General features: G+C 47.8%; 1 protein-coding gene across 1 annotated transcript in view; it reads right to left on the bottom strand.

The window, feature by feature from the left end:
- SPPL2A (signal peptide peptidase like 2A) overlaps positions 1-25,467 on the bottom strand; it is a 311,837-nt gene that overhangs the window by 236,447 nt on the left and 49,923 nt on the right. The window contains exon 3 of the mRNA XM_086958253.1: positions 333-515. Within this exon, the coding sequence (XP_086814379.1) occupies positions 333-515 (183 nt within the window). The remainder of the gene's footprint in view (positions 1-332; positions 516-25,467) is intronic.

The following is a 25,467-nucleotide window of genomic DNA, read 5'->3' on the forward strand; positions in this document are numbered from 1 at the left end:
GCCTTCTTGACAGTGATCGATTGATCACGATCGTGAATTGTCATCAATGGCACTACTGGGCTTACCAACTTCTCCTGCATTTTGAGTCTTGAGCAGCCATCCAGTGTACAAATTAGACAACATATTAAGAACGATATTGTTTATAATATATCTGTTGGCCAACTGTTAACACTTGGAGTGACTGTATATGCCATGCGTACTCTCATGTAGTGTATTCTAATGTCATCTCTTACCCTGTAAACTAATACCGGCTAAAATCTGATTTTCCTTTGGATGTCCTTGTGAGCCTGAAAATATTAAGGCACATCTAAAATGTAAAAAAGACAACTCACAATCCCATTTTTACTGACAAGTAGCAGCAGTTTTGCACCACTGAGCTGAGCAATCCTGCCCTTTTCCAGCACGTTGCAGGTTCCATTCATCACCATGACTGCAGTGCCCTTGAAGCCACCAGAAGGAACATCAGACTGTTTGCACAGGGTTGTAGAGGTCAGGTTCTCCAGCTTGTAGAGGCTCTGTAAACACAGATTTTGTATTTATTTTCAAACATTCAACATATCAATTTTGTAGGTTTCCAACTCATCACCTTTACAAATAACACCATTGGGGACATCTGTACTGTGCACTTTTGCACAATTGCGCACCCTGGATAATTCATTCACTTTGTTTGCATGAACATTCTGGTAAGAGATCATTCTGAGTAAAATGTAAACTCTTGCCACGGACAGAGTACTATGGTCTAGATTTAGAGATGGATGAGGAAGGAATGGACTTATCCCAGGGCAGATCGTGGACTGGACCTTGATGATTGACGATGTACCTATATTTGAAGTGAATTTACCTGTATTCATGTATATACTACTTGCCTCTAGCCAAAAGTTCTCTTTCGAGGGAAATGTTGCTACGCCTTCTGCCCTGTATTATATACTACTGCCCACTACTCAGCTCACATTGTGTACTAATGATTTCTTTGATTGTAAGTTTCAAATATTAAAAATCGATAAAAACATTAAAAAAATATTTAAACTCTCTCTGGTATTAACCCCTTCCCTGCTGGCCCGATTCCGCCCCCGTGCGGTAAACAAACTAACAGGGGCGGGCCATGACGAACCCCAGCCGTCATCAGCACACGAGCACCGTAGTGCATGACGGCTGGGGTTCGTCACCAGCATGGAAGGGGTTAAATATTTCAGTGGCTCTTTTTTATTCCTGTACTAGCAAAATTTCACTCTGCCTATTCAGGGTTTAAATTCCCTTATATCTAGCTTTCTTGCTAAAATCTATATTGATTGAGTTACAGCTGGTAATTTTGAATATTCCTAAGATTCAAATATCAGCAATTCAGTTGAAATCATGATCAGATCTTTGAAAATACAATGACATTTTGATATCCCTAATCCTGTTAAATAATGAAACCTAGCCTTTTCTGGGCAAATATTTACTAAACCTCTTGCGATATTGTTAGAAATGTCTGCACATACACAGTATATCAACAACATTGACAACACACCGCACAGCGCTCCCTGCAGTGTTATCATAATATATTGATCCAATATTAGGAAAGTGAGAATCTTCAATATTTCTCACCAGTTCTGGTAGCGAGGTGCATACATTTTCAGATAGATGTGCGCATTGTGATGAGGCAAAATGCCTGAGAATCATAGGGCTATGGAGCCAATGGCAGACATGGGCTGACCAACTGCTCCTTGATGTTTGCTCTCATAGGCTTAAGCAGAAAGTGAATAACACTCTAACAGACCAATTGTAGAATAGGTTTGATATAAGCCATGAGTGAATGTACATGTATGTATTTTTAAGGAACTTATGTTTTAAGAGCATGATAGGCAACTAAACCGGTCAGTCCCTCCTGACAGGGTCTTGAAAGTATTATTACAGTGCAAATCTTCTATCCCCCAGCGCAGCCAACACTCAAACCCTTGACTACTACGGCAATCTCTGAAATTCCACGTAACAAAGTACAGGTTTACAGGCTTTAGCACATCGCAATAACAATTCAAAAAGTCCATACTAAACAGATTTGACCTACGGAATCTCACATACTTTTTCCCAATTAACCAATCAGGCTTATAGCACTTGAATCTGGTGTCACACCATAACCAACTCCTGCCTGCTCCTTTGATTATGAGCTTTTTCACAGAACACCTACATAGACACATACCACTATAAACATGCACAAAAATTACACCCAGTAAAACAAAATGTAATCCTTCTTACAACGGCCCAACAAGGATTCTACCAGTACAACACTTCTACTGTCACGGGTTGGCAGAGAGAGTAATGAACATTAAACCCCTTGCCTACTCTGGCAAATGCTGAGAATACATATAAAACAAATACCTACGTATAGGCTGCAGCACAGTCTAATAACAATCCAATATGGTTTTGACAATATCAATCCTAGTGCCTTTGTCACATTTTATAATGAGCAGATCACACCTATGGCATCTAATCAAACACAAAAACCAACTCAGGCTTAGTGTATTGAGCACAAGCTTTCCCATTAGTAACCATCAAGTATACATTCTAAAGATTACAACTAAGTGCAAAGGTACAGTTGGAAAACCAACGTACAACCCCTCCAAAATGGGCATATTAAGTAAAATCACATCTCAAATCTATCCCTAGCGTTTGTCAGAGGATAAACAACAAAAGAGACCTTGCCTACTACGGTAATGTGATAACCCATGCAACAAACTACGTGGCTATATGTTTAATACAGAGTAATAACAATCCACCCTTCAAGGCCTATGACTACTTTTCCCAATAAACCTATCAGGTGTATAGCATTTACAATTGTCACGGTAACCAACTCAGACCTACTGTTTTGAGTGCAGATATTCCCACAAAGGAAAATTAAAACATTGTACAAACTTCCAATTGGCAAAACATTATACAACCCCTCCTAAGGAGACAACAATTATCTCATTGAAAAACATCTATCCCCAGAGTCCGTCAGAGGGTCTGTCCAAAACCAAACCAATGAATTACTACAGTAATATATGAGTTCCAAGTAAAAGAACATGTAGAGAACTACAGGCTTTAACACAGTTAAATTAAACCTTAAATGCCTATTCGCTTTAACATATGCTTTTCACAATAAATGAAGCCTTTGTCATAACATTTCAAAAAAATGGATCAGAGGTATAGCATCTGACGTAACTTTTCACAATGAACCAATCAGGCCTTTCTCATTGGGAGGTCACCAAAACAAACATAGGCCTTTAAGCTGAACCACAAGGCAACAATCAGACCTAGTCACACAAATACAAAATAGGAAAACATGCAGTTTGCAAAACATTACAACTTCTACTAGGAGTGTTAAGAAGAATTATCAAAGTGAATGTCATCTATCCCCAGCATTTCTATGCAAGGGTGACTAAGACCAGAAGCGTTGCCGGTTTCAATAATCTGTAAGCTACAATATTGAGCAAAGGCGTTCCTAAAAGGCATCATACATTTTCAGTCATAACGTCACAAATGTATAGGATTTTTTTCTTTAAACTTTGTCAATTTTACAAATTTTACAAACAATAACATCCCCCCAATTGGCATCAAAGCAGCATATACACACATCGACTGACTCATTAAGGCACGGTTTTAAGGCACGGTTTGTTGACTTGAGGCCACACCGAGACACATAGCTACCCAGAAGATATTGCAGAATAACATCCAAAAGCTAGCATCCTGCGAGTACTGGACCAGTCCCCACACTACACCCCACCTCCGTTGTGCCTCAGGGGGCGTCCCCGGCTTCCACCTCAAATCCCGAACCCAACGGCGAGAATAACTCTCCACTCGTCCCTTCTGATGCACTATGGGAAGTGTGTCCCTGGGCCCCTATCGTAACACACATGGCTCGCCAGGCCAGCGGGTCCTCTTGTAGTTTCTCGCCCCTCCTACAGCTCTGCATATGTGTCTCCTCCGCTAGGGACCATTCCAGCACATCCCTAAGCCACGTGGGAATCTCCAGGGCCCTCTGGCCCAACCAAGTGATAGCCACCCTACGCTTGGCCAGCATCAGCATCCATTGCACCAATCTGTAGGACAATTTACGTTTCTTTGGCCTAGGTACCAGCGCCAACAGGCAGTGCAAAGGTGTCATGTAATACGGAGCCCCGTTGTGGCAAGTATATGTTCCACTACACCCCCCAAAAGCTCTGCATTAGTGGGCAGTCCCAGGCCAAGTGCAGGAACCCCGCCCCCCACGCCACATCTAGGACAATCATCTCTCCTGTCTGGGGAGTAACGCTTCAGTAAGATCGGAGGGAGATAGGTGCGGTCCAGGAAATTGAAATGTATCAATTTAAAGCGCGCATTACAAGAAACCTTCTTTGTAAGGGCCCCTATTCGCTTGCGCTGTCCCTAGTCCAGTGGGGCGCCCAAATCCACTTCCCAGGCCGTCCACGCCCATGGCATCGGCAGAGCAGAGTCCCTACACTAGCGCCGGGACACCTCCTAGCAAGGTAGCTGTTCGCGCTGTATAAAATCCAGTATTATTATTACACATGGCCGCATACAGCAGGGAAATAAGTCTACATCCTCTGCCACAAGACAATAAAATACCCAAGGTGTGAGTCATTGGGGGACATCTGGATACTGCGCCCAAAGCGACCGCACCACATCCTGCAGCCCCTGGTAATGCAGATACTGTCCTCTACAGAGGCCAAAAGCCTCCTCCGCTTGTTCATATGTCAAAAAGGTCTCGGCGGGATATAGGGCAGCCAGGGACTCACAGCCCCCCTCCCCCCAGGCCCGAAAGGACACATGTTGTTCCATCGTCACCATGGGCGCCAGGATCCAAAGGGCTTGTCCCTGTGGAAGGGCGCCGTCCGCAGCACCCGCTCAACGAAGCGGTGCCAAACACTCGCCGTATGTCTCACGATGTAGGGCATAGTCTTGCTTGCCCCCCTACCCCGCATCAACGCCACTCGAAGCTCCTGTACCGTCGCTCTGCCCGCCAATATCTGCTTTTCCCAAACATCCGCATCCGCGAACCACCTGGCAGCCTGTAGCAGCTGCGCAGCAGCTGCGCAGCATAATAGTACAGACCGCAGCGTCCCCGCGGGCCCCGTGTGCCCAGCCAGCCGGTTTCGCAGGCTTTCTTTCTCCTATCCAGGCAAGATCTATAGGCTTGAATGAGTGCCCTCTGTATCATCAACCACGCCCCCCGGGGGGCCCTCACACCCTCCTCCGGACTGCACCTCACTGTGTTTGCCGGGTGCTTCACGGCAGCGCGGCTTGGGCTCCACCGCAGTCCAGAGCCCGCCGGATTTCAGCCCCAGTCTCGGGCGTACAGGCTTGGGGCCTCAGTTGCAGCGGCTCCCGGCTCCGGAGCTCCAAGCCACAGTCCCCAGGTCCGCTGCGGTAGAGAGACGAGTCACGACTCAGCCGCCACCGATGTTTAGGCTCCGATTCCTCCACGTCGCAGTTGCTCCGCTGTGCAGGGAACCAGGGCACCGATGTAAGGGCGCCCCAGTCAGGATTTTAGGCCGGATTTACAGGGACAACCGCGGTCCCAGCGGAGCTCGGAATTAGGCAGCCATCTTCGCAAGCGCCTGGCCACGCCCCCCCAAATGTCCTTAGTCAACATTTTCACGTCTGTATTGATCATGGTGATTGGGCGATACGCAGAAGAGTCGAGCTTGTCCCCCCCGGTTTAAAATGTATAGGAAATTAAATTTAGCACTACTCAAAGGGCCTAACAAGTATTCTTAGTTTACAAAGGAAGGGAGGTACCCTACTAATTACAATAGGGACTGGGTAAGATCGACAAACATCAAAAATGTCCCAGGGGTCTACGCACAATTTTGTGCAGAAAACGTTTTCTGTAATAAAATGTGTAATAATTGCTCATGATTTTTATGTTTTTAAGGATAACCTGTTTTTAAATTGTATGTATAATAAATAACACAAATGTATTTTTGAAATATCAATTTTTGGGGTTTACGTGTATTATTCAAGTGTTGGCTGACACGATGAAGTTTTAGGTTATTTCCCTGCTGGTATATAACTTTACTGCTTATGTATATGTTGTTTGCTAAACTGTGCTCACAAAATTGTGCGTAGCCCCCTGGGACATTTTTGATGTTTCTAACAAATATTCTAACAGGGAAATCTTCTACCAGCAGAGTCTGTTAGCGGGGTCACCAACACCAAACCCCTACCTAATATGGTAATTAGTGAGATTCCATGTAATAAAATGCAGGAGTACAGGCTTTAACACAGTGTAATACTAATCCTCCATTAAGGCCTATTAGCTTTAACAAATGCAATTTCGAAATGAAAAAAGTAATTCATACTGCTTTTGCCATAACTTTTCATAAACAGAAAAAACCTAGAGCACGAGACATAACATTTCACAATGAGCTAATTAAACCTATATCATTGGCCTGTCACCAGCTCAGGCCTAATACGCTGAGCATAACCTTTCCCACAAGACAACCAAATTGCAAATATGACTACAATTAATGTTAGCAACACAATATGCAACCCCTCATAAGAGGGCCAAAAAAGGATAATCACAGGGAAAATTGTGATAATCTTGAGGATGGAATTTCTGGATGTGTGGAATGTGATGATATGTGGATGACATCATGATGGAATGGGAGGCGTTGAGAAGAAGGAGACGGACATGCTTCTCAGCTGGAGATGTTAACAATTAAAGAAACGAAGTGGAGGAAATTCAGCTAGATCTAATAGAAAGGTATCCGCAAGGGTTTTCGGGGAAATTGGTATTGCTGAAAGGTTTTTCTCGTAGAGAAATAGTAAAGAAGGGTGCTAAGCCAGTAGTTCATAAAGTAAAGGGAATTCCTAATATGATCAGGGGACCTTTACTATTGGAATTGGATAAATTATTGATCCAACAAATCATTGAACCAATAGAGGCCTCGGAATGGTTGTCTCAGATTGTGGTCCCACCAAAGGAAGACAGACAAATCCGACTGTGCATAGACAAGCTAGATTTAAGTAAAAGTATCTGGGTGGAAAGGCCGCCACTTCCCAACATATCTGAAATGTTAACTATGAGGGGAAAGTGAGTGGTATTTAGTGTTCTTTACATGTCTGATGTGTATCACCAAATACATCTTAATGTGTAGTTAAGGTATCTTACATAATTTGTTAGTCCACTACGGGCTTTCCATTACAAAAGGATGACTTTTGGACTTGCCTCAGCAGTTTTCCAGAGGGTAATAGAAAATGTTTTTGGAGATATGGAACACATATGTTTTCAGGACAAAATACTTGTTGTGCGAAGAAGTGCAACTCACCACGACCAGTTGTTTGAGGAAGTAATGAAAAGGTTGGAAAGGCATTAGTTGACCATAAAGAAAGAAAAATTTTAAAATAGGAAAAAGTAAAGTGATGTACCTGGAACACATTGTCAGTAATGAAGGGATTAAACCAAAGAAGAGTATACTAGCAGCTATTGAAAAAGCACCAAGACCAAAGGAGAAAGATGAACTGAAATCATTTCTTGGACTCGCAGAATGTTGTTCAAAGTTTGTGGAAAAGTTGGCAGATGCTGTGGAGCCTCTGAGGAGATTGATGAAGGAGTGTTCAGAATTTCAGTCGGGTGATGAATGTGAGGATGCATTTCACAGGGTAAAACAAGGAATTATTAGAGCCCCCATGTTTGATGTTGCAGCAAAGACGTATATAACCACAGATGCAAGTAATGTGGATATTGGTGCAGTATTATCACAAGGATGAGGCTGAATATGTAGTTGGTTTTGCATCTAGAAGATTGCAAGGAGCAGAAACCACAGTTGTTGTGACAGAGAGAGGCTTTGGTTGTTGTTGAGGGATTCATAATTTCAAGTTTTATGTGTGGGGTTTGCCTTTTAGAATAAGGGCAGATCACAAACCTTTGACATATATTTTCAAAGGAAGCAAAGGTCTGGAAGGAAATGTTACACCTCGCACATCGCGCTGGTTGTTGTGAGTAATGGAGTTTAATTTTGATGTGGAGTTTGTGAAAGGTAACAAGAATGTGGTGGCAGATTGCTTGTCGAGGATGCTGGCGGATGAAGAAGATTGTATTGTAGAACTACTTGATAGGGAGGAGGATGGAATAGTAGGACAGAGGGCAATAGGTGTGGGAGAATAGATTATTGCTGGGAGAGTGATTTGGTGATGAAGGAGGTGAAATTCAGGGTGGTACAAGGTTGGGACGGAAAGGAATTGAAGAAAGTGAGAAATTAGTACTTTAAGGTTAAAGAGAATTAGGTATAGTAAATGGAAAGTTGATGAGAAGGAATCAATGTATTCCTCCGGAGGGAGTCCATGCTCACATTGTTAACTTTGAGCACAAGGGGCATTTAGGATGAGGAATGACAAAAAGGAAAGTGAGGGAGTCTTTCTGGTGGCCGGGAATGGACAGTGAGGTGGAGAATAAAGTGAAGGATTGTGTGGCATGTGCAAATAGGAATAAGACTAAGGTAACTAGACAGCCTTCATTAGAATACATGGTGTTTCCTAAGAAACCTTGGGAAAAATTGGCTATTGATTTTCTAAGACCTAGGGCGAGGTTGAGCTTCAGAAGTAGATATAGTTTGGTGCAGGTAGATTACCATGTAAGTGGTTTGTGGTGAAAACTATGGAACAGGTGAACACTACTGGAGTGATTGAATTTCTGGAGGAGACGTTCATGGGTGAAGGAATACCTACATCTATTGTATAGGATAATGGGGTGCAATTCATCTCTAGGGAAATAACTGGATATTTAGCTAAGATGGGAAATGCCCATGATAGGGTAGCTCTTTTCTGACCACAGGCTATTGGATTGGTAGAAAGAGTGAATAGGTTGATAATGGAGAATATTCAATTGTCTTTGGCCAACTGTCTCCCGTGGAAAAGAGAGTTGAGGAGCATGATGTTGGCGCTCCAGATTTCTACTAATGCTGTCACATGAGTGTCAACTTTTGCAGCTTTGAAGGGTAGAGAACCCAGCAGGAAGGAATGTCCCATTTGGTTGAGGGGAAGAAGTGTTGTGAGGATTGATTGTGAGGAGGTAATAAAGAGAGTGATGGAATCACAGGGGAAGAATATGCAGCATTACAACAAGAGTAAGGGTGTGAAGGAATGTCATATTGATAGTGGAGATTGGGTTGTAGTGAGGAAAGGAGGTTTTGTATGTAAAGGAGTTAGTAAATATTAGGATCCGTGTAAGGTGAAGGAAACTAGAAGGGATGTGGTAATTTTGGAAGATGATACGACGTGGAGCATGGGAGATTTATCTAAGGTTCAAAAGACAAAGGTAAATGTCTTTTGAACATGGAGGGAAGGATAATTTATCTGGAGTATGATTTGTTCATGGTACTATTGATGGATGTTAAGTGCTTATTTTTAATTTCAATGTTGTGACATTGATGATGTTTGTTGTGTTATATGATTAAAATTATTAAGTATTATAAGGGGGGAGATGTGTGATGATCTTGAGGTTGGAATTCCTGCATTGGTTGTATATGATGATGTGAGGATGACATCATGAGGATATGAGAGGCGTTTAGAAGGAAAGGGACTTGCTGGTCAGCTGGAGATGTTAACAATTAATGTTAATAAAGAAGAAGCATTATCAGAGGTGTGCAGACTTGATCTTTATAATCATCTTCGACCCCCAGCGTTTGTTCATGGGGTTAACCAATATCAAAAACTTTGCCTACTATATATGGCAGTCTTTGAGATTTCATGAAACAAGATACCCACCTTCAGGATTTAACATAATGCAAAAACAACTTGCACTTAAATGCCTACTGGCTTTACCATGTGCTTTTCATTATATATATACGTCAGGCCTACTGCCATTATCGTAACTTTTCATAGTAAAAAGAGCAGGACTTAATCCTTAATCATTGGTTGGTCAACGTAACTAACTCTGTTTTATTTGGCCTTGCGCATGCTCACAAGGCAAAATGTGCAATACAAGCACTCTTTGCTAGTGGAAGCTCGCAACCTCTGGAACCTACTAGACACCATCTCTCCTGACGTCGCCTTCCTAACGGAAACATGGATGAACGCCTCCTCAGCCCCTGACATCGCCATCGCTATCCCGGATGACTATAAGATCACACGCAAGGACCGCACCGACCATACAGGAGGTGGAATCGCTATCGTCCATAAGAAATCAATCCGCATCTCAACCAGCTCTGACGCCAACCTCACTAACTCCGAACACCTTCACTTCCAGATCCACATCGACCCCAAGACCACACTCAGAGGCACCCTCCTCTACAGACCACCAGGACCACGCGCAAAATTCAGTGAAGACATCACGGACTTCATCACCCCACACGCGCTCCCCTCCAAAGACTACATCCTTCTGGGAGACCTCAACTTCCACCTTGAAAAGATCAACGACCGCAACACCGCCACCCTCTTGGACAACCTCGCCAACCTCGGACTTAAACAACTGGTCACTTCCCCCACCCACATCGCAGGCCACACTCTCGACCCCATCTTCACCTCCAGCAACCACGTCTCATTCAGCCACACTACGGATCTCCTCTGGACTGACCACAGCTGCGTTCACTTCACCTACAACAAACCAAAACCCACCACCCACCTCCAACCAACTCTACAAATAAACTGGAACAAAATCACCACAGAACAGATCTCCACATCGCTCCTTCAAACTTCCCCAGCCCTCTCTTCTAACGCCAACGAAGCCGCCTCCAACCTCACCCTTTGGTTATCCAACACTGCCGACACCTTAGCACCACTGAAAAAACGTCAACGCAAACTTGGCATCAAGAAGGCCTCATGGTTCAACGATGACCTCAAGAAGTCCAAGAAACTGTGCCGCTCCCTTGAAAAGGCCTGGAAAAAAGACCCATCCACCAGCAACAAGGACGCCTTCAAAAGCGCAATCCGTACTCACCACCAACTGATCCGAAAAGCCAAGAAAACAGCATTCAAGGATCGACTTGACGACAACGCCCACAACAGCAAGGAACTTTTCAACATCGTCAAGGAATTTTCCAACCCCTCGGCCAACTCCAACGACATTACCCCCTCTCAAACCCTCTGCGATTCCCTAGCCTCTTTTTTCCACAACAAAATTGCTGACATCCACAACAGCTTTGACAACCAACCCGGAAGCCAAGCCACCCCACCATCAGCTGACCATCTTCCCCCCGTCAACACCCTTAACGCCTGGAACCCAATCTCCACTGAGGACACCATCCGCCTGATGAATTCCATCCACTCTGGATCCCCCACAGACCCATGCCCTCACCACATCTTCAACAAAGCAGACTCCGTCATAGCTCCGCACCTCCGAGACGTCATCAACTGCTCCTTCAATTCCGCTACCTTCCCAGAAGACTGGAAACACGCTGAACTCACCGCCCTTCTGAAAAAACCAACAGCAGACCCCACCGAACTCAAAAACTACCGCCCCATCTCGCTTCTTCCATTCCCGGCCAAAGTCATCGAGAAAGCTGTCAACAACCAGCTCGCCGCCTTCCTCGAAGCCAACAAATCACTCGACCCCTCTCAATCTGGCTTCCGAGCCAAACACAGCACCGAGACCGCCCTAATCGCAGCAACAGACGACATTCGAACTCTACTGGACAATGGAGACACAGTCGCCCTCATCCTCCTCGACCTCTCTGCAGCCTTCGACACAGTCTGCCACAGCACCCTTTTACAACGCCTCAAAAACATCGGAATCCAAGGAAAGGCACTGGAATGGATCACCTCGTTCCTCACCGGAAGAACCCAGAGAGTCCGTCTCCCACCATTCAAGTCCGAGGCCTCTGAAATCATCTGCGGCGTACCACAAGGATCCTCACTCAGTCCCACCCTCTTCAACGTATACATGAGCCCCCTCGCGGCCATCGCCCGCCAACACAACCTCAACATCATCTCTTACGCGGATGACACTCAACTGATCCTATCTCTCACCAGGGACCCCAGCACTGCCAAAACTAACCTACACGAAGGAATGAAAGAAGTCGCCGAATGGATGAAACAAAGCCGTCTGAAACTGAACTCAGACAAAACAGAAGTCCTCATCTTAGGTAAATCCCCCTCTGCATGGGACGACTCCTGGTGGCCGGAAGCCCTCGGAAATGCACCCATCCCGACAGACCACGCACGGAACCTTGGCGTCATCCTGGACTCTTCACTCTCAATGAACAGACAAGTCAGCGCCGTATCCTCTTCCTGCTTTAACATTCTTCGCATGCTCAGAAAAACATTTCGCTGGATCCCCTCCGAAACAAGGAAAACAGTCACCCACGCTCTAGTCACGAGCCGACTGGACTACGGAAACACCCTCTACGCAGGCACCACCGCTAAACTCCAGAAGAAACTACAACGAATCCAAAACGCCTCAGCCCGGCTCATACTAGACATCCCACGCAACGAACACATCTCTGGTCACCTTAAAGACCTCCACTGGCTACCAGTCAATAAGAGGATTACTTTCCGACTGCTTACCCACGCACACAAATCACTCTACGACATCGGACCAGATTGCCTCAACTCTCGACTGTCCTTCTACACCCCCTCCCGCCAACTTCGCTCTTCCAGCCAAGCCTTCGCCACTGTTCCTCGCATCAACAAGTCCACCATGGGAGGCAGATCCTTCTCATACCTGGCTGCCAAAACATGGAACTCCCTCCCCGCTTACCTTCGCCTCACCCAGAATCACCTAGCTTTCAGAAAGCAGCTTAAAACGTGGATATTTGACAAATAATCCTCCTCCCCTTCCTAAGCGCCTTGAAACCCTCTGGGTATGTAGTGCGCTATATAAATGTTTTGACTTGACTTGACTTGACTTGACTTGAACTTCTAACCAATCAAATGTTGTACTCAAGACAATCAACATGTGGGTGGAGCAAAATCCCTGTTCTCTGTGGTGCTTCTTAGGGGTATTTTATGGTTGTTTACTTAAGATAAAATGCCAACTATGCTGTCAAGCCAGTCCTAAAAAAGGAGTTCTGGGATTCTCGCTCTAATTTACGAAGAGAACATTCTATCAAACTCGCTCTCAATAGATCCATAAATCCAATAGATGCATATTTGACTAGTTGGAGCAAAGTCTTAAGATAATACAAATTCTATCAATGCTCGGCAGACTTGGTTTATTATTCAGTACAGTGGAATCCCACATGAAAAATTAAAACATCTATAAAGCAATGTAAGCATAACTGCTAATTTAGCCACATTAATTTTGGAAAAGTTTACTTGGGACTGTCCCCATGACAAGTCTTATAATTAGGTTGCAAATATTTGTTAGCTTCTTAAAATTTTAAAGCACCTAAATTTCTTAAGGTATAAAAAATAGGGACAGTGATAAATAGGCAAAAGTGATGTACACGTGGGGGGGCGGAGCTAGCCGGCAAGCGAAATGGCTGCTTGATCCAGCAGCTCCGCCATGCACTGGCATTAATATCCTAGATTATCCTTAGCCAGCAACGATAGAACGCCGACTCTGGGTCCCACAAGCTTCCCAGCACATGGGGACAGTGCGGGCGCCCCGGCGGCGGCGAGGAACAGGAGGCACGGCTGGGCGGAGCAGCGATCGAGTCTCCGAGGTACCGGGCCGGGAAGCTGCGGGCTGGAGTTGCTGCAGTGCCCGGCCGGCGTAACGAGACGTGCGGCTGCGGGCTCCACAAGGTGCCGGTCCAGCGGTCCCCCCCTCGCTCGTGTGCGGGGGGCACACAGGAGGGATTTTGCAGTACTGCGGTGTCTCCAGCGCCGCGGCTCATCGGAGCGGGACCCACGTGGACTGTCCCCGCGCCCACGAACAATTGCTGCAGGGCGGAGGGGGGCCGTGGCCCCTCCTGGGACGACTGGCGAACGGAGGTTCGGTCTTCGCGAACCACGGGGGACATACTGAAGGACAGTTAACGTCGGGGCCGCTCTGAGGGCTCCTGCCCCGGTGGACTCGTGGGGCGAGGCGGTCTTCCCCCTGGAGGGATTTCGCTCCATTTCCTCCCAGCTCACGCGTGGTGAGACGGTGAACCAAGGCAATCTCGGGGACGAACAGGCCATCGCGTCTGGAGTGCAGAGTGCCCCCTGGTTGGAATAGAGCTTGATATCCTGGCGACTGTGAAGCGCTTTTGGCCCGACATTCAATCACTCCCCTGGCTGGACCTCTGTTCGGGGCTTCGGCCCACTCCGCTTGGCAGCTGAGACACGTATTCGGTTGGACTGAGCCGGGGATTCACTCGGACCACGCGGTGAGGCGGTGAGAGCGTTGGTCTGGACATTTCTCTCATTTGGCTTACAACAGACGGCTGGTTGTGGGTGCAGAGGCGACCTCGAGTGGTATAGCCCTGTGTCTAACCGCACTGCATCCTGCTCCAGATACTCCACGCTTTCTTGCGGACTGCTGACGATCGCTGCGACGCGATGGGCAAAGGTGATCGAACCCAAAGCAAGCTGCCCTTCTCGCAGAAGCGGCTGCTACAGCAAAACCCGAATACGGAGGATGGCCCTACGACGTGGGCGGAGGAGGCTCGGAGCACTGATTCGGACATTAAAGCCATGCTGCTCTCTATGGAACAGGGCATACAGACTAGCATCTCTGCCCTAGGGTCCAAGATAGACGCCATGGCATACAGAATGGACCGGATGGCGGAACGGCTGGATAAGCACGCCGAGAGACATGATATGGCGGAAAGAAGGATGACGGAAGTGGAAGAGGCGCAAACGGACCTAGACGTGGCGCAAAAAAAGATGGAGAGGATGATGCAGGCCCGGAGTGACAAGACTGAGGATTTGGAGGCGCGCTCTCGGCGCTGCAATCTACGCATTACGGGCCTTCCAGAGAGCACATCCACCGGCCCTATGGAACGATTAGTCGAGCAGCTACTCACAAAACTATTGGGAGACAGAGTGTTTTCAGCCATGTTCACAGTTGAGAGGGCGCATAGATCGTTGGCTCCCCGACCGCAGCCTGGAGCGCCTCCGCGCCCTATAATAGCGAAACTTTTCAACTACAGGGACAGAGACACCGCGCTCCGCCTGGCGAGGTCCAAACAACACCTGCAATATGAGGGGTCCGCCATTTCATTGTACCCGGACTTCACAGCGAAGGTGCAGGAGGAGCAAAAACAGTTTATCCCACACAAGAAGCGTCTCCGTGAGATGGGCCTGGACTATGCTTTGCTGTACCCAGCCAAGCTGCGCGTCAACAAGGGGGGGCATTCTCATATCTTCACGGACCCCAAGGCACTGCAACAGGCTATGAAGAGATGGGCGAAGGAACAGAAAACGAGCTCTGAAAAGAACCCCGAGGAAGAAGAGGCCGACAGTCGACTGGACGATCAGGATTGATCTCTTTCCTCGTCCGATTGCTTCCCTTGCGTCTGAGCACCGATGCCCTGCTTCCTTCTGGAGGAGAGATGGGACAATCGACGCACCATATGAACATTGCAGGCTATACAGATAAGTGGTATAGATGGGGGGTGTACAGGGCAAGGGAAGCCACTCTGGTTACAGTTTGATACTCATTTGGTCTCTGTTCACTCTGGGGTTTAACACATGAGTCTATTTGGTTGTCATTCGGTGACGATTGGCCTGGAACTGGGAACATTGACCGGACATGGTCTTGAGCGCGCTCTGCTTGGGCAAGGCACGAAACAGACAATCTTTACAGTTATGTAATGCTGCGCTACTCATGATTAATGTGCATGGCGGGAGTGGGTGGAGGGCCACACAAGCGATCTGAGAAATAGGTAGAGACTATGTTACTTGGCTACCTGGTCCCCCGCTCGTTAAGCACACTGTTGTGGTGGTTGAACCTAGTTGGGGCGGGATTGTTGGGGCGTGGGGTGGGCGAACTACTGTCGAACCGGGTTGGGGTGGGTCTGCTGTGGGCGGGGGGATGGAGTGCAGTATTTTGGGTGTTAACGTTTTTGGGGGGGTGGATAGGATGGGGTTCGGGAGGGGTAGGGGACAGTTCGCAGGATGTTCGCTGACTTATTTGGATGACACGAGTGAGGATTGTGATATCGAAGCCGTGTACTATTGTATTGCATTATGTTGCCTACGATGTCTAATGCCCCTGTGACGAATTTGGAACATCCCATTGATGCATTGCGAGTGTTGACTTGGAATGTCAGAGGCCTGAATGATCACAGGAAATTGAGGGAGGTGCTACACTACCTACAGAGACATCATATAGACCTGGCTCTCATACAGGAGACCCATTTACCACTCACAAGCAAGATGCTACAACATAGGGGACTGCTGGGGAACTCCACAGTGGCGAGTTTCACTACACACTCTAGTGGAGTTTTGACATGGGCGAACCCGCGTTCCAATCTGTGCCTGCGGCTCCTTAAAGCTGACACTGAGGGCCGTTATCTCATTTCGAAATGTGAGGGTAAAGGGCACGACTTAATAGTAGTTAATGTTTATGGCCCGAATTACGACTCCCCTGATTTTTACGCCCAGTTAGCTCTGAGTTGTAGAACATACGCCTCGGCTCACATGCTCTGGGGGGGCGACCTTAACATGGTGCTGGACCCTGAGTTAGACAGGTCCTCCGGGCCCATGCGTAACCCAGCTGCAGCGGCGGTGACTCTCCAGGCTGAGCTGCTGACGTTGGACCTGGTTGATGTGTGGAGAAGCAGGAACTTGGGCAGGGGTGGGTTCACTCACTACTCTGTCATTCACAACATACACACTAGGATCGACTACTGGTTGGCCTCTCACTCCCTCACTGGCCAAATTTTGGAATGCACTGTGCTGGTGCGTACTCTGTCGGACCACTCGCCGATACTACTGGCCCTAGAGACACAGGTTCGTAGGATCCCCCCGTTCACCTGGCGCTTCCCCCCGTACGCTCTGCTGGATGACACTTTTAGAGGGGAGCTGGCAGAGGAAATCGACCTCTTCTTTGAGAAAAATATAGGTTCCCTGGATATTTTTCACACGGTCTGGGAGGCGTTCAAGGTATTCATTCGCGGTATTTCTATGACCAAACACTCCAGTGTCTTAAAGGTCATAAGACTGAGGCTGCGCTCCCTGGAATCCCAATTCGCTGACCTGGAGACACAACTTGTGACTGACCCAGATCCCTCTACGGCAGATAGACTACGATCCCTTATCTCGGAATTCAATGAGGAGGCGGACAGGGAAGTTTGCTACATGGGGAAGTATGCCACGGCGAAGACTTATGGCGAGAGCGAGAGACCTAGCTCGCTATTAGCCAGAATACAGTGCAACTCCGGGTGAACTCCCAAAGTGACGGAACTTGTCACCTCATGGGGACACACGGTTACGACTGACGACGAGATTATCACGGAATTCCGCGACTACTACTCTAACTTGTACACTACTAAATCAGTAGACCTAGAGTCCGACATGGACGACTACCTGGAACATATACAACTACCGTTCCTAGCTCAGTCGGACAGGGAGTTCCTCATGTTACCCATACAGGCAGACGAGATCTCTGAAGCGTTAGTTAGCATGCATGTGCACAGCGCCCCCGGGATAGACGGCTTGACAGTAGGGTTCTACAAGACATTTAAAGAAAAACTCATTCCTCACCTGCTGTCCTTGTTCAACGAGATATGTGAGGATGGGAGCATGCCCCACACGATGAGAGAGGCCCTATTAGTTACCATCTTGAAGCCGGGCAAACCCCCTTATGTCTGCAGTGTGTATAGATCGCTAGCCCTACTGAACGTAGACGCCAAGGTCCTGGCCACCCGGCTGTCCCTTATAGTGCCGGAGATTGTGGCCCCTGAGCAGTCTGGATTTGTGCCTGGAAGGAACTTGGCCTACAATATACGCACCGTGCTTGGCACTATGCAACATGTGCCACAGGATGTGAAGGCTGTTGCTATTTTCCTGGACATGGAAAAGGCGTTCGATTCGGTAGAATGGCCGTTCATGTTGAAGGTCTTGCGCCGGATGGGACAGGGAGAGCAGTTCCTGCAGATGGTTGGTGCGCTGTATTGGAGACCTGTCGCCAGGGTGAGACTAGGGGATCGAGTATCTGACCCTTTCAACATCAGCAGGGGAACAAGACAGGGCTGCCCCCTGTCTCCGCTACTTTACGCACTCGTCGCTGAGCCACTGGTGTGCGCGTTGCGTGAATACCACTGGCACCGGGGGGGTGAGCTTCCCGACATATAAAATAGTCATCTCTACGAACGCGGATGATACTTTACTGTATGTACGAAACCCGGAAACGAACCTGTCCCCCGTTCTGCGGAGGGTGGTGCGTTTTGGCGTGCTCTCGGGGCTAAAGGTTAACTGGGAAAAATCTGTGGCATTTCCATTGACCCCGGTGAAGGAACGCTTAAAGATGGACTACCCCTTACACTGGTTCACGGACCCGGTGCGATACCTTGGCGTCCGGATTCACACGGATCCGGAAGTGTTATTCAGTGAGAACTACGGGGTGGCTTTCAGCAAATGTGAAGACGACGTGGAAAGGTGGTGTAAGCTCCCACTCTCCCTTATGGGCCGCATAGCAATAATGAAGATGGTAACCCTACCGAGATTCCTCTTTCTGTTTAACACTCTGCCCATTATACTCTCGAAAGCCTTCTTTGTGAACCTAACGAAACTCATGGTTCGGTCGGCCTGGGGCGGCGGACCGCCGCGGGTTAAGTGGAACACGCTCACGCTTCCGTGCAAGCTGGATGGGCTAGGTGCGCCTGATCTGGAGAGATACTACAGGGTCGCTCAGGCCACTCATCTGCATACGTGGATTCACGGTGATAGGAACATCCCACACGTGCGGATGGAGCAGCTTTTTGCGGACCCCCTTCCGCTCCCAGCCAGGATCTGCACCCCAGCAGCCCGTAGGGTCGGAATTCTCAACTCGATCACGGCTACAAAGCACGCCTGGAACGCGCTACTAAAGGCCAGGGAAGGAGAGATGCTCTATTCCCCCTCGATGGCGGTGGAATGTCTGCAGTGGCTGGGTCCCATTGGGGACAGTAATGTGATCCGAGCCCTACATGAGCTGAGGCTTAAGACTGCGGGAGAGCTTTTTCTGGACGGGAAAGCTAAATCGTGGGACCAGATCGTTCAGGGAGAGGACAGCCCGACACTGCTACCGCGGTTTCAATTCCATAGAGTCTGGAGTGCCTTGAAGGACGCTCTGGGCCCAGATCTGGCAGAGCCGCCGGACCTTCCAGAACTCTCTCACGTTATTACCACTAAATCTCCAAAACATATGACAGCGCACCTATACAAGAGCATAGTTTCCCACAGAGCGCAGGCACCTTCTAAGGCCCGTTTGGCCTGGCAGAGCGACCTGGAGATTGAGATAGATGACGCAATGTGGTCATACTGCTGTGTCAGCACTAGGAGAATATCACTGAACGGGCGTCACAGGTTGTTACATTTTAAATTCTTGCAGAGGGTGTACCACACTCTGGAGCGCTTACACCGTTATGGTCTCCGACAGTCCCCTGAATGCGAGCGCTGCCATGCTCCGGTGGCGGGCTTCTTACACTTGGCGTGGGGCTGCTGTAGAATACACGAGTTCTGGGTGGCGGTAATCTCGGAACTAAATGAGATACTAGATCACGAACTCCCGGTCGACCCGGCGCTGGCACTGATAGGCTATTTGAAGCCCCTACCGGTGGCATACAGGAGACTGACAGATATGGGGCTATTGCTGGCGAGACGGACAGTGGCACAGTGTTGGATGAGGGGGCCGACACCGACCAAGCAACGGTGGGCTAGAGATATGGTATACTGCTGCACGCTGGCGGAGCACTACAGCGAGCTCTTCCCTCCCACTAGCAGACCGAAAAACTTCTGGGGCCTATATAACACTTTTAGATACACTAGGGAAGACACGGCGGACACAACGGGAGTGGGCGGAGGATGCGCACTAACTTTCACGCAGGTGATAGACCCCCGTGGAATCATGAAGTGGGGGGTGCAGCTGGGACCTGGGGGAAACTGCGACGGCTGGGTGGAGTGTTGAAGAATGGCTGTCCAGTGTTGTGAGGTAGGCAGTGGCACACAGAATATTACTCGAGGGGGGAGTGGGAGGCACACCTGGCGTTCTGATGTGAACACACTCGGGATGGGGGGCATGGACACTGGCACACACAACAACGTGAAATTCCTTGCAACACGTAGGTCAGCGAACTGGCAGGATATCGGGGGGGGGGATTTCTTGGGAGTTTGCGGTTGGAGGGGGTGAGGGGAGTTTACTCTTTAGGAGAGGGGGGGCTCTTGTAAAATATAAAATACACCTTCATTTCTCTCCTAGAAGCATGCGGCCTGCAGGGTACACCTTCTACGCGAATGGAGGTTTAACATTTGTTTTGCCACGGCACCTGCAGTTTCTAGTGGCCTGACCGCCTTCCTCAAGGTTCTAGTGCGCCGCCGTACCCCAGGGTTGACGGCATATTGCTGTTTACTATGAGACGCCTGTTTTATTGCACACATTAACTACTATCGCAGTGCCGGCCCGAGGGGGTTGTAGGCGATATGCTGTGTATGTCCTTATCTGTATTAATAAAGGTGAAAAGAAAAAAAAAGTGATGTACATGTGACTTTTACAGACGCAAGTATTTTTATAGAACGTTAAGATAGTCTCTGATAATACAGAATGTTCTGGGTCAGTCATGAAAATGCGGTAAGTCTGCTGTAGTTTAACGACAGCTCTCTGATTTGTTACGGTATGGCAATTACTGCCCAGCATCACTATCAATGATAATAAAAGTAACGCAAAAGTGAATGGTGATAGAATATAAGTAGATTATATATTTCTACTAGTGTAGTGAGGGCTGAGCCTTGTTATTCACATTGTTATGTTAGCATGGGCTTACCGCGCTACGATTAAGTCACCTGATCGTTTATAGGGTTCCTGATCAACGTTCTCCTCGCTCTTTGCAGGATTCCTCGGTCTCACCCACTGGTGGAGGAAACAGCGGTAGGGGGAGGGGTGCGAAGCAAGACCCATCACGCAAGGCTGACAGTAAAGGCAAGAAGGATGACTCTCCACGTCAGAGACCCCAGTTTCAGAAGAAGAAAGTTGCTGCTATAACACCGAGATATGCCACTGATAGTGAGAACGCAGCTTCGGAATCAGACATGGGTGCTGACGCTGTTGGACAGCGCGGCGGAGATTAGCATAGTGCGAGAGGCGCTGCGTCCACTACTGAAGGGGACAGCGACTGACACATTTGTTGTAGTTGAGACAGCTGACGCCAGAGTGACTTTTTGAATTTGTCCTTTTAATTGAATGTGACATACAACATACCATAAAAGGGGTATTTTGGGAAAATATTACTACCTATGACATTTTGTTGGCTGAGGTCGACTAGTTTCGCGCACACAGTGCCGAAGGAGCAGGCCATGCATTTTGCTGAAGATTGGGCTAAGGCGCTTGCGCCGGCTTTGTACCATACTCACTGTGGTTGGGACAAATTTTCCGGTATATGCCACAGCCTCACCCCCAATACCCCATGAGGCGTGAAGCGATAGCTCCAGTCGCTGAAATCCTTGAAGAATTGGAATATCAAGGTGCAATTGAAACATGTGTGTATCCGATGAATAACCCTCTTTTTACTGTGACTAAGCCGGATATCGCGTACTGTTTGGTAATGGATTACCGCCACCTGAACTCCCATTGTCGTACGTGTGCGGTACAGAATACTCACAGTTCTGCTCTAGTGGATAGTCTTGTGCGCAAAAGGTTTAAAACCACACTTGACATATCCAATGTCTTTTTGCCCACAATCTGTCCTCAATTAGTAGTCAATGGACAGCTTTTACCAGTGGTGGCAAACGACGATAATTCCGTAGTTTGGCTAAAGGCTACAAAAACAGTCCAGGTGTTTTTGCCGCCCGCATAGTCTCTCTTTTAGAGAGGCTCGATCCAGATGAATGTTCGTATGTGGATGACATTTATCTCACAGACGAAGAATTATGGCCGCATCTGTGTCGTGTTGATAGTTAGCAATTTTGCGGATTTTGGCTATAAGAGCTTCATGCTCTGATGCTAGCATTGGAGTATGCAGATCCCAGTGTGACTACTCTTATCTTAAGTGACTCTTACTACTGTGTTCAATCATACATTGACAATTTATCCTTTTGGACTCAAAATGACTATCGTGACTCCAAAGGTCGCACAATAAAACATAAAATGATCTGGGTTCGAGTGGCTGAGCTTAAAGAACGGCTCCCACTCGTGTTTGTAATTCATACTCTTGGCCACCAGGATGTAGGAGTTCACGCTGTTGGCAACAGTCTTTCCGAAGAAACGGCTAAGACAGCAGTTACAGCATATTCAGTAGCAGCAGTTACACGTTCCAAAACTAAGATTGATAATGACATCTTGGCAGCTATTGCCACAACAGAGAAGGGAGGTAATTACCCAAAAGGTTTCCCTTCTAAATATTCTTATAATTTCAGTCCTGATAAAAGTTCCTTATGTGAGAATTACCGACGTTGGTGACAGGTTGATTCCCAACGCAGACCGCAGGCAGATTTTGATTACAGCGGCCCACGAGGGGATGGCCTCAGCGCATGCCGGCGTGTCAGCTACTGTTTCTCTCTTCCAACAGCATTACTGGTGGCAGGGATTGTACAAAAAAATGCATGATTATGTCCTTCATTGTGACATGTGCCAGCAGATTAAACCTTCTACTGCTGCACGACCGCGCCAGACACAGTTGTACATATCTAATAAACCACTTGCATGTGTTTATTTAGATCACTGCGGTCCTTTCTCTTCTGATACAGCATATAAGTACATCTTAGTTGCAGTTGATACGTGCACACGCTTTGTGTGGTTGTGGCCCCAAAGGAGTGCTGATTCTCGGACTGTTGTGAGGGATTTGCGTGTCTTTGTGGGAATTTTTGCATGTGGTACCTTCTACTCGGACCAGGGTCCAGTGTTTGCCTCCAAGGCATACAAGCATGCCATGCATTCATTGGGGGTCCAAGTCAAATTTTCGTCTCCATATCGGCCTGAGGGCAATAGTGTTGTGGAGCCGATGAACCGTGACTTAAAGCAATCCTTGAAAGCTAGAGTATTAGGTACAGGCCAGAACTGGCAAGCCCACCTCAATAGCGTTCAGCGTACACTTAATCTCCCTAGAAGGTCTCTGGGTGGGCGGACCCCATACGAAATGCTCTTTGGCATCAAAATGTTTGTTCCGGACCTCGAGGGTCTAGACATGGCGCTGTCTGCCGAATCATTTGACGTAGATGAACATTCTAATGTTTTACAGAACCTACAACAGACCAGAGACAGTCTTGCAAAGGAACATTTGCCCTCCACATCTGATGCTACGTTGCAGATTCCGGTAGTTGGCTGGCTACCCCGAGTAGGTGAACTGGTCTGACAAAAAGGTCGCAAACAAGAAGGAGTTTGGTCCCTCATATCGTGCTCCAGTTCCTGTGCTAGACGTGCAGGATACAAGAACAGTCATTTCACCTCCACTTCCTGGCTGAAAGGAAAACCGGTACATCCCTATTGACAATGTTAAACTACACAGAGTGGACAATTCTTCTTAGTAGGACACCTGCGGTCTCTTGTCCAGCTATGGTGCGAAACTCTGTATTGGCTCCTGTTTTTGCTTTGACACCTGCTGCCGGACCTAATGTTGCCATTGAGAGGACTACAGTTAGGAATCATTTATTGAATCCACCGGCTGGTGATCCTCTTGAGGTTACTGAGTACACTTATCCAACAGACTTATCTATGCCCGATTTAGAGACCTATGTGCCAAATCAATCACGTTTTTCATTTGACACCAACTCTACCACATCAAAGTCTCCTTCGAAAGTTTAGATTTTTGCAGTTTGGTTTAAAAAAACATTTTTAATTCCGCCATGGACTTACATTTGGCTGGTGTTTTTTTCAATTTTTTTATTCATGTCCATGGGATTTGTGGTGTATTTTTTCCGTATTGTGAATGGACACTATGTTAAAGAAAGAACTACAATTAGACTAATTGATGGAACTTTGGCATCCCTCTCCTCATCTCACAGAATGAAGAGGGACCAGAACTTCGTGAATATCACTGCTTGGCCTTTCTTAGATGGGATAGTGTGGGATGCTTTAAAATTTCAAATCCACGGACCCACAGAGGTTATTAACGTTCCTAATGTACTTCGTGTTTCAATGGGGAATGTGGTTAAAGCATAAGTTACTTACCTTCGGTAACGATATATCTGTAAGAAACAGCTCTCCTGCCAGATATCCTGACTTGAAGAGGCGGATTTCGATATCACACGCGCTCCGGTGACCCGCCACGAAATCCTGGAGCATTTGCTCTTCTGCGAGTGGAGGAAACGCTCGGACACAGTTGGCGGCCCGCATTGGCATTCAGTCCGGGACCTCGAGTGACCGCGGCGGCCGGCCGTCCAGCTCGCATACCTGGGCTTGGTGAATGTGAGGTCCCGGACAGGCTTGCCGATCTTCGAGACTCGCCCCGAGAGGTTATGGGCGCGGGGGTCTCCCTCCCTGTCCTGGCTGTACCTTGCGAGTTAAAGATGGCGTACTCTGCTTCTTATTTGGGACTCGGAGGTCTGGCTGCTCGGGACACGTCGAGTTCCTCGCACTGTGGATATTTACCTGGACTGCCATCTGCACCTGCATCGACTACTCTGATCTGCGGTGGTAAGGAGAAAACGGGACAAGGATAGCCACTTCTTCTATCTAACTGGCGGAAACTTTGTTGCTGATTGTGGCGAATGGGAGACATACTGTTGCTATTCTATATCGTTGGTATCGTCACTGTGCTCCTTTCTGCGCTCTGGAACTATTATTTGCCATCGGACAGCCGACTCCTGTTTTTGCACCGCTCCTGCGGATGGGGACGCAGGGAGGGGGGAGTAATTCTTTGTGTGACCGGGGAACGCATTGATGGTGCTAGATGACTGTAACGTGGGCCTGCGCTGTTATTCACGATTTGGGGACTTCCTTGTTGCTGTCCTGGGTGTCTTGATTGGGTTTTGCTGCCTTGCTTACACTGTGCACTGCTGCTGTGTTTCACGTTTCCTCTGCGTATCAGGCATGTTCTTCATATTGGGTGTCGGGCATTGTGTTGCTGCTATTTGTGCAAGATCGCGGAGCCGGGGGGCGGATAGTGGGCTCCTCCCCACCTTTCTTTATTTCTGAGAGCTTTAGGATTGTATCCTTTCTTACTCTCTATATTTCGGGACTCCTTTTATTGGGCGACAGGCACACTGCTAGGGGGGGACAGGCCGTAGCCAGCTGCAGGGGTGCAGGGTGGGGGGTACATGGGGGGGGGGATTGCTTTCTTTCCTTTTTTTTGTTTTTCTTTTTTGTTCTATGGGCCTCTATTCTTTTTCCTTTTTCCTTCCTTGGGGTTTAGACGTTTCCCATTAGGTGCCGCGCAGCGTCTCTGGTGCTTTCATCCGCTATATAGCTGTCTATCCTGATTGTTTGACACCAGCATTGACTTGTTGTGCCATGATATCCTGCTTATGTCTATCCTACAGGAAAAACTCTTAAAATTAGACCTCAGTCCT

The sequence above is a fragment of the Lissotriton vulgaris genome, chromosome 2_1 (genome assembly GCF_964263255.1).
Source record: "Lissotriton vulgaris chromosome 2_1, aLisVul1.2, whole genome shotgun sequence".
NCBI lineage: Eukaryota > Metazoa > Chordata > Amphibia > Caudata > Salamandridae > Lissotriton > Lissotriton vulgaris.